The following is a 14,776-nucleotide window of genomic DNA, read 5'->3' on the forward strand; positions in this document are numbered from 1 at the left end:
AATTAGAACAAATTCTTGTTTCACCAAAAAATGTTGAACTTATTTCACAATACACTGCACAGATGAGGGAACTCTATTTTGAAGAAAGGCTCTTTGGAAACTTATGATCAAATTTTCAAAAAGGCATGCTGATCATATATTTCTAAAAATGATCGAACACATTTGCATTCAGATGGATATTTTGAAAATAATAACCTGTATAAATAATCTTAAAAAATCTAATGCATGGATAAATAATATTGGTGTCAAAAAAAAAAGGTTGCACAACCACTTAAATATGTAGCTTTCTAAGGTGTCTCCATGCGAAAAACTATTGATTCTTGGAATCCTTCATCAACACAGGTCCTCCTTAGCTTTAGTAAAATATCATACAAGGATGACTATAAAGAGCTATTTTCCAATGTCAGAAAAGGGGTATAATAGATATTCAATCTGAGTCTGACTGCCTGGTAATATTTGCATTCCCATTATTCATGCGTTCACGGGCCTCAGCAAACATCCTTTGTTGTTCAGCTAGAGCTTCTTCTTCCGTCATGTCTGCTCCTCTGGCCCATTGACCAGTTTTTGGAGAATCCTGATAAGATAAATAATAAAAGCTTTTGTTCTTATCATAAATCACTATGACCAATGAATATTCGATGGAATTTATCTGTCTTAATACCACCGAGCATTAAAGGCTTAAAAATGAAATAGTTACAAACATACCAATGTCTCAAGCTTATGCTGTTCATATGTAGCACGAACCTCAGGAATATAGGCTCTAAAGCCAAGAACCTGCAACAAAGCAAGTTCATTTAAAGATGGTATCTATTCTACGTAACAAAAATATCCTCTAGAACAAAATATAGTACGTGATCCTTGGTATCTACGGGCAGAGTCTAAAAGTGGTACACACAACACAATATATACAATCAATAAATTATTAAATAAAACTATTAATCTTGGAACTAACATCCAAGGCTCCCAGAAGATGCTCTGGTGCAACGGTGCGTTTTTCCACTCTGCTACAAACTTCATTGGACTCTGATGATATCATTTTGATAAACTCTGTATTGTGATAAGTAACAGTTAATGAAGCAACAATATGATGATCATATCGTCTAAATTTTTTAAGGCATTCTTCAAATTCATATGAGAAAAAGGTAAATAGCTTTGCCGCTCCAAGCAAAATATCAATATATTTAATTCTACTTGCAAGCTAACTGCTTTAAATTCAAGATAAACCTACATGAAAAATGAGATATTGCTCACTCTAGATTTTCGTCATTAAAAGACTGCAATCACTCACCATGACAACACTCAATGAGAAGATCTTGGCAATCTCTCGAAACACGTACATCAGGGGGCAGCATCTCTTTTATAGTTTTAAATGTGCTTGCTGCATAATAATAACAAACACATCATTCTCAAATTTATGTTCAAGCATCACAATATAACTACAGGGAATTTAATTCATAATTAGTATGGGCATTCCATTACTTAAGTCACCAACACAAATCTTATTCATTTACAATATGCTTTGAATGAATAAGTTGGTGTTGTCTATGTAAATGAGGGGAAAACCAGTTCTTACACCTTTAGATTTGCATTCTTGACTGTGCTTTGAATAAAGGAAGGACATAGCTTGTAATAAGATCAAGAAAACACAAATAATGGAGAGCAAAACAGCATTCAACTTTGAGAAACCCAAATAAACAGAAAACTCTAGAAGAGTGAGGTAATTCCTTCTCGTGTCGGTATCTCTTTGACTTATTACAGGTTTACTTAGTACTACCTTATTGAGTCCTTCACAGACATTATTAAAGGTACAACATACACAAACACCTACACAAGCTTTGTAACTTGCTCTTAGCGATCACACTTAACTCTCACTCCAGGCTAAAGGAACTCGGAATAACACAAAAATGAAAGAGACAGTCTGTAGCCATTACTCTAAGTTCTTTTTCTTATGATGAAACAACCATATTATGTTGTTGATGAAATTGAAACTACTGCATTATGTAAGTGTCAAAAGCACAATAGATCTGGTGTTTCAAAACTGCCCCTTCAAAGACTGGCAGTTACACAATCATCACCTGAGTAATTTCGTAGTTGCATATTTGCCAATTGTTTAAATTGGTGGTTCCAATGCCATCCGTGGAACTCTACATTTTAGGTATCAACTTAACTGAATTTCAAATCCAAGGTGTTCAGATCACCCCAGTCCCTAGACATGCTTTTCCCCTTCTAGACTATCTGAACTATTTCTCCTGCATCTTTTCTTCAAAGTCAATGGGAAATGATAAATCAAGAAGTGCTACAAATTACATTTTGGTCTTCATGAGCATAAAAACTTAGCACATTTTATTAACAGTTAATGATCCACCCCAGTTATGGGTCTCTTGGTGTTCAAACTGCTTGAGTGGACAGATTGAAAATCAAATCGATATCACCTCCTCCAGTTTTGTTCAACAGGCCAGTGTTTGGGAATCCAGGATTATCAGGTGCAGGGTATGTCATTCACAATTCAACGGGCAAGATACTGGTGGCTGCCTCCAGGAAATTGAATCTAGGCACTAATAATGAAGCAAAAGCCTTGGCCTCAAAATGGCAACTGAGATCAATTTGTCACATTGTAATAGAGGAGATTCAATGATATTGATCAATGCAATTCAAGGTGTTTGACTCTCCATTGGAGATTGGACAACATATTGTAAGAGATTTGGGGATTACTTGATACCTTAGTTCATTTGAAAGCCAGCATTGCTATATGGAGGTATAGTTGCTGACTGTCTAGGCAACCTCACATATGACAAGCGGGGGCATTATTTCCAAGAAGCTTGGAGAGTGGCTTGATGAAAACATATAGTTTGGGAAGGTGATGAGATTGCATTTTCTTCCATGTTTGGAACATTGTAATCTTAGTCACAATACCCACAACTCATTGGAGATCACATTTTCTATGAGCCGCAACAGATGGCATGCAATGCCATTTTTTCTCACTCTATTGGGTTGCATAATCCATGAGTGATGATCATGTTTTGGCTCATGTCTTCGAGCTAGCTTCAGGATGGTTTGACTGAGATTGGTACTCTTTCTTGATGGTTTGCACAAGTGAGTTTTTCATCCTTCTAATGTGGACTCCTTGCAATTTTACATTTTTCATCCTTATATTGTTTTTCTGCCCTTCCCTTGCTTCTAGCCTCCTCTTCATGGGCAATGGAGGGTATGAAGCTGCACGCCAAGAAAAGCGAGATAGCTATTTACAGATACATCTAATTTCTTTAATCTCAGTTTAAAGGGTGTTAGGATAAGACTTCATGAATGGTGATGACTTGGACAAGGTTAATTCTAATAATGCCACTAAATCTATGTTAAAGCTTTAGTTCTTTTTTAGGAATTGTGATGTTGTCACATGTCAACTCTTTAACCCTATTCTAGATCAAACTTGGGTAAGACTTGGCCTTCAAGAAATTTTAGATGTAGTTAAGCTTAGCTAATTTTCCCTATGGGTTTTCTCCTTTATTCTATTTGAGGGGTAACCATTGTATATAGGTACCTAACATATCCTAGTTGTCAAGACCCATTTCTCATTTTTCGTTTCTTCTAAGTTGCACTTATGGGAAGGTGTTAGGATAATATTTTATTCGCATTGGATATATTACATTCTAAGTGTAATATTGCACCTATTTAATAATTTTACTTAGGATAATTAGGATATTTACTTATTCTCACCTAAGTAGCTAATAAAGAAATGTATACCTTGACTTGAGGTACACAAATGCCACCACTACTTCACCAACTCATAATTGGTGTTAGTTAGGTGCCATTTATTCAATGAAGCACACCTTTGTCTTAGTTAGATTGAATTAACTATCTCTTGATTGGGAATAATTTAAAATTAACCCACACCTTGTGTGGACATGTCCTCTCCTTGATTCAAACATCCAAGAGGCTATATTTGATGGTACTCTTTGTAACTTGTCTTGTACTATTGAATACAAAATAAAATTATTTTGTTCATTTCAATTTGAAATTAGCTCTTCAGTAGAATTATTGTTCATAACAAATTATAACACTTTGACACTTAAAAGATCCAATTTGGATCACACTTCCTCCAATCAAGAGGCTTTAATTCCCCAAATCTTAGGCTTTGGTGCCATGGAGGGGCTACCTAAAATTTCTCTACATTTGCAGCTTTTGATAATCTAGCACTCCTATGGATTTTATTGTACCAACAAATAGTAAAAAAATATAACACAATATTTGTAAGAAGTTGGTGGTTCCATGTAAGTTTTTAGCAACATTAAGTGCTCAAAAACTGCATATGCCTTCTAATGAAGTCTTATGGTAAAAAAACACCAATTTGGTGCAGGAAATTTTCAACCCTATCCTAAAGGAAACTTTTGGATATTTGAGAAATAAAACAAGTAGGGGCTCCTATTTTCTAGGATGGGATTCCAATTAATCCTACAATAGGGTTTTCCTCACCTAATGGGGAGCTCCTATTCCATAAAAATAAATCCTAAAGCATCCACACATAGAACTGCTTCCTTAGGAACTCATAGTGAGAAAATTTATTTCCCCCTTCCTCCTTGGGATACTACTTAGGCTATTTCCATGGAGGAACACTACTTAAAATTCTCAATGGGTAACTCATAGCTAGCATCTCCAAGCTCTCCTTGATGAGCTTCTTCTTGTGCTTGATCGCATCCCCAATACATTGGCCAAGCACGTATTTCGTAAAGCCAATACAGTTGTAGATTGTTTATCCAACCTAGCCACAGACTGGGTCACTTCCTTCGTTAGAGCTCCCTCAACATAGCTGGCAGTCCTTCCCTCATTAGAGCTCCTTCAGCACATAGCTGGCAGTCCTTCCTTCATCAAAGCCACCTTTGCAAAGCTGGCAATCCTTTCGTACTTGTTGCTGGATTCATTCCTCAAATATTTGGCATGCACTGGATGGTCTTTTCTGAGCATTAAACCCCTGCAGACACCAATCCCCACTACTGAGCACCTACTCAGGAAGAGACACCAATCTCTTTAAAAATGAGGCACTGTTGTGACCATTTCACACATCGCCCCATTTAAAATGGGGACCCCCTCTTTTTGCTCGTTTTTCGCTCGCCTTTCGCTTCGTTTTTTTTAGGGTTTTGTTAGTTTGTCAATTGTCTGGATTTAGGGTCAAGCCTTAGGGTTTTAATTGCCATCCTTTCAGACCAGAATCCAGTCAGTTTTGAGAGCTTTTTGAGCTTCCTTTTGTAGGATGCAATTTTGAATGAAATGAATTCGCCAAAATGGCCTATTTTCAATTGGAAATTTTGAGTGCAGAGCTTAAATTTGTCTAAGTGTTGAAGATGAAATGTGAATTTTTGTCCAATTGACTAATTTTGACCAAATTTTGAACTTTTTTATTTTTGATCCTAGGCATTTGAAATAATTTGTTTTCGCCTTGTGAAGTGATTAAATTTGTGAAATCTTGATATTTTGGCTTGTAGGAGCAAAATCGCTCCTGTCCCTCAGTGAAGGACCGGAGCTCGTTTTCAAAAATCTTACCGTCTCTGCAGGGTCAAGATAAATTTCGAAATGGAAGTGATAGAGAAAGGCGTGATCTTTCCGTTGAATATAAATTGAAGAATTTCACGAACACGGAAATGCCTCAGGGAAGAAAATCGCTCCTGTCCCTCAGTGAAGGACCGGAGCTTAAAATCAAATATTGCTTTGTCCTTGCAGGATTTTTTACGACTTGACGATTTGAAGAGGTCCAAGGAGATGTGTTTCGCCAAATGAATATAACTTGAAGTGCCGTCGTGAAGAAGAATGACCCAAAATGCAAAAATCGCTCCTGTCCCTCAGTCAGGGACCAGGGCGAAGTTCTTTGTAGCTCCCGTCCCTCTCCAAGGGACCAGAGCGAAGTTCTTCATAAGGTACGTTCTGGGCAAAGATCAAGCAAATTTTATGTTTGAAGGCAAGAAAGGAGGTGAGTTGAACCCGTTGAAGATAAATTGAAGATTACAAAACGTCAACAAGGGACCTAAATGCTCAAGTTCGCTCCTGTCCCTCAGGGAGGGACCAGAGCAATTTTTGTCTTAAATGATTTTCTTGCCAAGTTACAAAGGGTCTCAAGGCATGGATGAGTGAAAAGGTACATTACGAGACCATTGAAGATAAATTTTGAAGGAGATAAGATGAAATGAAGCCTACAGGACCAATATCGCTCCTGTCCCTCTCCAAGGGACCAGGGCGATATGATGATTATATTGTCGTTCCTCCAAATTCAAGACACTCCAAGACAAAGAACAAGGTGGCAAGGACGTTTCGAGGTGTTTCAATCAAGCATAAAGCATCAAAGGTCGCCAACATTGAAAGATTTGCACTAAAATATCCCAGTTCGCTCCTGTCCCTCAGGAAGGGACCAGAGCGAAATTTGTATAAAGGCATAAATTTTGAAAGTTTATCACACATCAAGCGACTAAGAAGGATCAAAGGACTTCATTTTACGCGTTGAAGGTAATTGCAAGTTGGTCGAAACAAGGACAAGCTCAAAATGTTGAAGTTCGCTCCTGTCCCTCAGGAAGGGACCAGAGCGATATTGATTAGATTGGCCAATTCATGCAAAAATCACGTTAAGTCAATGTTTTGCAAGGTCATACAAGGTCTAAGGTGTCTTTTGAAGATGATATACAAGGGTTTTGAACGTCAAAATGTTATCAATTGAGCCAAGGAAGCTATATCGCTCCTGTCCTTTGGACAAGGACCAAAGCGATTTTCATTAAAACACTCATGCTCCTTCAAAATCAACACAATGCAAGGATAGGAGAGGTAAAGAACACCATTTGGAAAGCAATGAATGAAGAACAAAGATCAAAAGTTTGCCAATTTGAGCCAGGACATACGGATCGCTCCTATCCCTCTCCAAGGGACCAGGGCGATATTTGCTAAGTTACTAGTTATCCTTCGAAGATCACGTTAAAGCAAAGTTGCAGAGGGTTTGAGACGTCTTTTGAAAGGTGATGAACGTGGAGTTAAAATCAAGAACGAAGTATTTTAAGCTAGAAGACAAGGATCGCTCCTGTCCCTCTCCAAGGGACAAGGGCGATGATCCTTCCAACGTCTAAATGCCTCATAAAAGTCAAGTGATACAAGCGTGGAGTAAAGAAACAATGTTATTTTTCGCCTTACAATGAAAATTTGAGATCAAAGATGCAAAGTAAAGGAGAAAACACCAGGATCGCTCCTGTCCCTCTCCAAGGGACCAGGGCGATAATGGTCATGAGAGGCATTCATTCGCACAAGCAAGTCGATTAAGCTCGAAGGACCCAGCGAAAATAGCAAATTCAACGTGGAGATGGAAACCTTGGACGTCAAAAATGCAAGGATCATGGACAAAGTGATGGATCGCTCCTGTCCCTCAGTCAGGGACCAGGGCGATGAGGTTTGAATCCTCTCACTTTTCCATTTTTGGCGCTAAACAAACGTTTTTTTTTTTTTATTCATTTTAAATGCTAAAATTCGATATGTTTTGAAAATTCAATGGCATTTAAATATTGCGCTTGGTATTAATTAATTATTTTGCCTTGTAAAAAATCGAAATTTATTCATTTAAATAATAAAGGCATTTAATTAATTATTTATTAATTTAAAAAATCAAAGGGAGCGCTTGGTTTATGAGAGTCGGCCTTGTTATTTATTAAAAATCATTTAAATTGCCTTATTTTTATACAAGTCGGCCTTAAGGTAATTGTGGTGAGAAGCGCTTATAAAAGGAGGGTGAAAATCTTCATTTTCACATTATCATTTTTTTTTGCCATTTCACATGCGATTTGGAAGACAAAGGGAGAAGTGCGAAATTGTGTTCAAGTGCGAATTTCATTTCAAGCAAGGTGGCGCCAAGATTATCCAAGGTGGTGCGAATCTAAAGTTTCATATTGTGCGAACTTGAAGAAAATATTGGAAGACCACGTTAAGGACATACCAAAGGTGGCGAAATTGCTAGTTTGGAAGATCACGTAGAAGGCCATCTAATATCGATTTTGCCTAGGCGAATTTTATTCATTTTGCATTCTAGAGTTAGCTCTCTATTGAGGTATGGCGATTTTGCTTTATTGTTTTGATTTTGAACGTTGATCGTCATAGCTTAAATTTTGAATTTCGAATTTTGAATTCCTAGCTCAATCGTTTTTTAGGAAATGATAACTCTAAGACTTATCATGAAGTTTCCTAAAATATTCTCTAATCTATGTTATTTATTGCAAGATCTAGTTTCTCATTGTGAAATGTTGTGTAGGTATGGCAACCCCGAAGGCGGGAGCATCCACCAGTCGTTCAGCTCTCATGAAAGAAGATCAAAAGACCGAAGAAGTGGAGACTAAGATCGTGTCGAAGTGGAGCAACATTGGAGATACTAACTTGGGCAACTTCAGCACGAAGAAGTTTAGAGAGGTCCCTTACATTGGCAAGCCATCACCTGTCGCCCGGAGAATAATCGAGAGTGGCATCATTAAGGCGGCCGGCTTTCCTCCAGCTGTTCAGTGCCATGAGTTGATGATCGAGTGTGCTCGTCACTATGATCCACAGTCCAGAACGATCGTGTCCAATGAGGGAAACACTTTGGCGTACCTTTCAGAGGAAGCTATAAGTGAAGCTTTCCATCTTCCAGAGCACAGGGACATGATATATAAGAGCATAGAAGGAGCCAGGTCAATGTACGAAGATGATCCAGATGCTTGTCTAAGCATAATTAATAAGAACTGGTTACTTAAGAGCCGTCCCTGTCTGAGCAAGATCCCGAACACACCGCACAGGATTGATTTCCAGGAGGAGTACAGAGATTTGATTACAATGCTCAACCGAGTTACAGGAGCCCCTCACGCCTTCTACTTTGAGAAGTGGATGTTCTACTTCATCCAGGTGATTGTTCAGGGAAAGGGTACGATACATTCGGCTAGGATAATTAGCCATTGCTTAGACGTACAGTTGAGGAGACTCAAGGCTACCAAGTCCTTCCACATGAGTTCATACGTCATCTATGCCTTGATCAGGAGTTTTGAGTACGCAGGACTACCTCATAGAGGAGTGATTGGAAGAGGACCCGACGAGGTCAGAGCTTGTGATTCCTATGCCTACTTGCATCATCCGCCAGGGAGCCACTACAAGTTGGTTAATGATACTTTCACGATGAACATCACAAGGACGTTGCAAGGTGGGATTCACAACAAATTATCTCAAGATGCACAGGATTTAATCAAGAGGTACGGTGCTTGGTTTATTCAGTTTCCCAAGTTCACTTATATTAGAGTACATGGATGTCCTTTACCTCCATACATGTTGCCAAGATATCCGACAGACAGAATTGTGTTACTTGAAGTAACAAGACAGTTGGCAGCATATGCGAAGGCATTCAGACATAGACATCAGAATGGAGTTCCAGTACCTATCATTTTGGGTAATTCAGTTGAGGTATGTCCTAATGCTTTAGCTATGGATGACGCAGAGAAGGAGTTAGCCTTGTATTCTTTTTCAACCTTTGCTTTGAGAGAAAGCTTTGATCCACATGGACATTTAGAGGAGACAGTCGGTAGGAAGTTTAAGCATGAGTACCAAATAGAAGATTTTATGATGAATCTCTTAGATGATCTTGAAGTGAAACGAAAAATGCATTCTAGATTACCTTTGGATTTCATCAGGAAATGCAGGATTTACAGAGTGGCCGACCAAGCTCAGGACAGTGGCAAACATATCCAGTCATCCTATGATCGAGAAAGCAAATCAATAAGGTTAGATTGGAATGAGCCCGAGGTCGTGGATTTAGATGCTTTAATGGCTCCAGTCTTGTCTTGTACTCGCAGATGGGTTGACGTACAGCATCAGAAGTTGAGAGAGCAAGGCATAGCTATGACTTTCACTTTGGAAGAGAAACCAGCCTAAGGTGGAGCTAGTGTGAGTGAAGGCAATCCTAATCCTAGAAATTCAGGTGAAGGTAACCTTCGATGTGCCAGTGAGGGCAATCTCCATCCAAGAGGTTCGAAGAGGAAAGAGAGACCTGGAAAGAGAGAATCTTCCAAGAAGAAACAAGAGGCCAACCGAGATCGTTCATCCGGCACATCTTCTCAACAGGAGAAAAGGACACTTCAAGTGGAAGAATCCATGGAGTCGATGGTACAGAACGACAGGCAGGAGGAAGGACAGGCACAGCAAGGGTCACCAGATGGATCTCTCCAAGATTATGAGTTTGATGAAGATAAAGAAGACAATGAAATAACATCTCCTCCCAGACAAGAAGAAATAGTACATAAGGAAATTCAAGTTCAAGAGACAAGATCGGCTATCCCAGATTGGTTGAAGGAAAGATTAACCAAGGTGATCGTAGTAGAGCACGAGGACAATGCAATTGATTTAGAGAGCCTTGTTGGACGTTCTCACGAAGTAACAGAGAAGAGAAAGGCTACCAAGATGTCCAAGATGATTCGAGATGAGACTGGATCCAGAAAACTGCAGATAGCTACACCGGCAGTAGACAAATATGAAGGTGAGATCCTAGCAGAGGAATATGATATACAGACTTTTGAGCTAGGACCATCCACAGCAGAGCAGACATTGGATGATGCCACCGATTCATTTGAAGCATTGAAAGACAAGCTTAGAGAAGAAATGGAGAACAATAGAAAGCTTGAGAGAGAGAGAGGTGCATGGAGGACATATTTCAGTCACATCAATGAACCTTTGGGACGTCAGGATCCAACTAGATCACCAGTGCAGGCACTTCCACTTCAATCAATCAATGAGGCAGAAAGATTCAGGAATATGGTCCAGCGTACAAGTACTTGGATGGATAGATCTCATACAGTGGCCATAGAATTTGTAACAAGGATGATGAAGATTATTCATCAAGCTATCCAGGTTCTTGAGATAATCCACAATTTGATGATAACAGTAGCCGCATTTGCTCATACCAAAGATGTTATCATTCCTGTCTTGAAAGTAATTAGACACACATCAAGGAAGGTCTTAGCGCAAGAAAAGATCATGGATGGAGGACCTCACAGTTTGCTTCAGTGGTCAACCTTACTCCATATGAAGAGTGTTTTCTTTGAGGACATCAATACTAGATGTAGCCAAGTTGAGGAGGTGATCAATCCGATCCAGGACAGAGTATTTGAGGTACTTCGTACCATTCTTGGCAGAAGGATCGAGGTCGAGACAGATGTGGATATGCAGGAATTAGAGGATAGAATCCAGGTCATCTTTTGCAAGGACGCTAATGTTACAGATGAGCAATATGATCAGATGTTTGCCACCATGCTCCTGATTGAAAGAACAAAGGAACTTGAATCTTCATGGGACGCAGTTCTTCTAGATGCATTCGATCAAGTCATCCATTTGGAAGAAAGTATGAAGAATCTTCCCGAGATTCCAATTGCAGAGATCGAAGGAATCGTATCAAGATTCATTGCATATGCTAAAAAAGAGAATTGGAAAGGGAATAAGATTCTAGATGAGAGGTTGTTATAGATGACATGGCATCTTATTTGTCATTGGTTTATGTCTCCTAGGTTTTTGTGCCAAATTTAATATTTGGCTATGTATTTAATATTGTTTAGTAAAAAGGAGGCCATTTGTAACAAACCCTAATTAGGGTTTAGGTGTCATGATCTTGACCGTTGATCTACTTTCAATCTGGACCATTCATTGTAATTGAGGATGCTATTTATACCCTCATTTTTCATTTCATTTGTAACTAGAGTAATAGAGAATAGAGATAGTTGAGAGATTAAAGAGATTAAAATTAGAAGCAATTTTACTTTTGTAGCAAGATTGAGTTTGAGGAGAGGAATTCAAGCAATTGTTGTACATGATGACTTTGAAATCAATGAAATATTGAAGTTATGGTGTTTTGTTGCAACTTTCTTGGTTATCTTCATGGTTGTTAAATTTACTTGAATCATGATCAATCAAAGTAGTGTGTTAATTTGAAGGACATAGTGTGAGACTTGATCTTTGGCAAGATTCGTAATCCAAACCACTAGCTTCTTGTTGATTGTAGGAACGCCTTGCGTGGTCGACTGGAGAATACCTTGAATCACTTAACCTTCAATCATTATCGTGTCTTGGATATGTACCTTCGTGGTAGTGTCTTTGATCTTTAATGCATTGAAAATCATTTTGTTACCTTAGAAGATCGCATCAATTTCAATTGAGTTGTTATCTTATGGCAAAATTGAAGTTGGTTGAATCTTACCAAGTCATGTCTACACGAAGTCATTCTTAGGGTTAGACTAGATTATACCCCTTGAAAACCCTACTCTTTTGTTATTTTTTGAAAGTTTCTTTAGTTTAGTAAAATCTTGAACTTTCGGAAGCGTAAGACCCCTTGAAGGATACAGCAAATCACATCATACCGCTGGAAGCTTGTCCACACGTAGAGACCCTACTAACCAGAACCTTGGAGTCTTCCTAACTGATCCTTTATGCGAATCTTCAGCAGTTAGAGGCTTTTTCTCAAGAGAGGATAAGATGCCTATTGGTATTTTATTCTGTGTATGATGATGTATAAAATACACGTCAACAGAATTGGCGCTAGAAGGAGGGCAGTTTTCCGAATTTCTGAAAGCAAAGATTTTGAAGAGGAATACATTGCAAAAGTGATCATGAAGTACGATGGTGTTGCCAAATGAAGGATTGAATCAAGTGGTACAACCAAATTTGCAGATAGGTAACACTCAAGAAGATATCATTTCAGAATTGAATCAAGTAGCGTGGAACGCAAGGAGAAGTGAAGTTGAGTACAATAGAGTCAGAATCATCTTGGAACAAGAGGAAGATAGAGCCGAAGAACATCAAAGGGACGTAGCTAGAGAACTTCGCAATCAAAGGAACCCGCAATAAACCTCGCAAGATTTCACGCTGGATCGCATTGGTTCTTTCTCGCCCGAGAAACATCAAAGATTGTTGAGGTCGACACCAGGCATCAAGAATCTAAGTGAACTTCAGTTTACTTCAAAGGCGAAGCGAGTTAAAAGAGAGGACACTCCTAAAGAATTTGAACTAAGATTGGAAGAATCTCCTGAGTCATCACAAGTTCTTCAAGAACAAGTACAAGCGGCAATCCAATCCAGTATCCAGGCAATTTCTCAAACGAAGGGCCAAGCCAGTTCATCAAGTTCAGCTTCAAAAAGTACAATGGCTCAACGAGCTCCACCGCCTCCTCCTCCTCCTCATATACTTAATGGTGCGACTTGGCTAGTCAACAATCCATCACCATTGGAATTTGCAGTTTATCATGATATGCCAAAGAATCGAGAGCATTTTTGTTCCAAGTTCAATGTCAGTGATTTCCATCGCACGGCTGAAGATCATATCAAGATGTTTGAGGACCTTCTTCGTAACAGACAAATTGAATATGGAGATGTGGCATGTAGGCTTTTTCCCTACTCATTGGGAGAAGAGGCATACTTTTGGTTCATTCATTTGCCTACAGGGTCCATCAGGACTTGGGACGCGATGAAAGACGCATTCATTGCCAAATTTGGTATCCCAACTACACCAGCTGAGTTATATAGACAATTTGTAGAGGTCCGAAGGAGAGAACATGAACCTATTACTTCTTTCAACAACAGATTTCACCGCGCATACACAATGCTACGTCCCCCTTATCTTATTGCGGATCCAAGAGAAATTTACTATGGAGCCTTAGATCATCTCACTGCTATGTTCGTAAGGACGCACCCGACTCCGAATGATCTAAATGCGGCCTATGCAAAAGCTATTGAAGTAAGTAAGCACATGGGACAGAATATCACTGGGCCACTACTACATATGGGACCTGTCGCAGCACCTAACCAGATGCAGGCAGTTGGTACGGCCTTGGCCAACCAAACTCCAGTCATGAATCCAATTCCGCAAGCAACGTATCCAAGCGTACAGCCGACAAATCAGTTGGTCCTTCACCCCGGAGCTCCAATTTCTCAAGCTCCACCCGCACAACCTGTGTACCTGCAAAATGCCATAAGTTCGTCAAGGACACAAGAAGAAAAGGACGAAATGAAAGAGTTGATTGAGCAAGTCAAGAGGCTATCAACTGAGGTGACTCATTTGACGAACCAGAATAATCAACTCCAAAGCATGCAAAGGATCAATCACAATCAAAATTTCCAAGGAAATAATAATCAAGGTTTTAGAAACAATTTCCAAGGAAATAACAACCAAGGTTTCCAAAGGAGACCATGGAATACGGCTCCCAACAATGGAAATGTGGTGACGCCTCTAGACAATCCACCAAATTCGCAAAATCAAGAAAATCCTTCTACAAGCAAAGTATTTTTAGCTGAAGCAGCCTTGTCCAGTTGGTGCAGACTCCACAATACGAACCAACATTCTGAGTTGCAGTGTCCTGAGTTCAAGATCGCGGCTGACATTTTCCAGCAAGAGATGCGCACCACTAATCCACCTGAAAATCCTCCCACGACAGGATACGAAATTGTTCCAACCACGCAGTACGGTCAAGCCATGATTGTTGAAACCTGCAGATATTCACAAGAAGAAATTAGTCAAGCACAAAATGGAAGATTTCCACCAGAGTCAGCTAATGGACCAATGATACCACCAGGATCCCAGTTTTCGCCAGCATCTGCAAATGGACCTGTAGAAGATTCAAAGTATTATTTTCCACCATTGAACGACAGTGTCCTAGTAGAAGGCATAAAAGAGGTATTTCATCAATCATCAGGAGGTGTGAATCAAAGAGTTTATCACAGAAATCAAAGGAACCAAGAACCTTTAACTACATCGATCCCTCCAA

General features: G+C 39.3%; 1 protein-coding gene across 1 annotated transcript in view; it reads right to left on the reverse strand.

The window, feature by feature from the left end:
* Positions 1-204: 204 nt before the first annotated feature.
* Positions 205-14,776, reverse strand: part of LOC131052431 (protein Dr1 homolog) — a 31,086-nt gene continuing 16,514 nt past the window's right edge. Inside the window, exons 3-6 of the mRNA XM_057987102.2 lie at positions 1,289-1,378; positions 953-1,047; positions 706-774; positions 205-574 (exon numbers count right to left, since the gene is read on the reverse strand). Coding sequence (XP_057843085.1) covers positions 428-574; positions 706-774; positions 953-1,047; positions 1,289-1,378 — 401 coding nt within the window. The 3' untranslated portion in view covers positions 205-427. The remainder of the gene's footprint in view (positions 575-705; positions 775-952; positions 1,048-1,288; positions 1,379-14,776) is intronic.

Source organism: Cryptomeria japonica, chromosome 7, assembly GCF_030272615.1.
Source record: "Cryptomeria japonica chromosome 7, Sugi_1.0, whole genome shotgun sequence".
Taxonomy (NCBI): domain Eukaryota; kingdom Viridiplantae; phylum Streptophyta; class Pinopsida; order Cupressales; family Cupressaceae; genus Cryptomeria; species Cryptomeria japonica.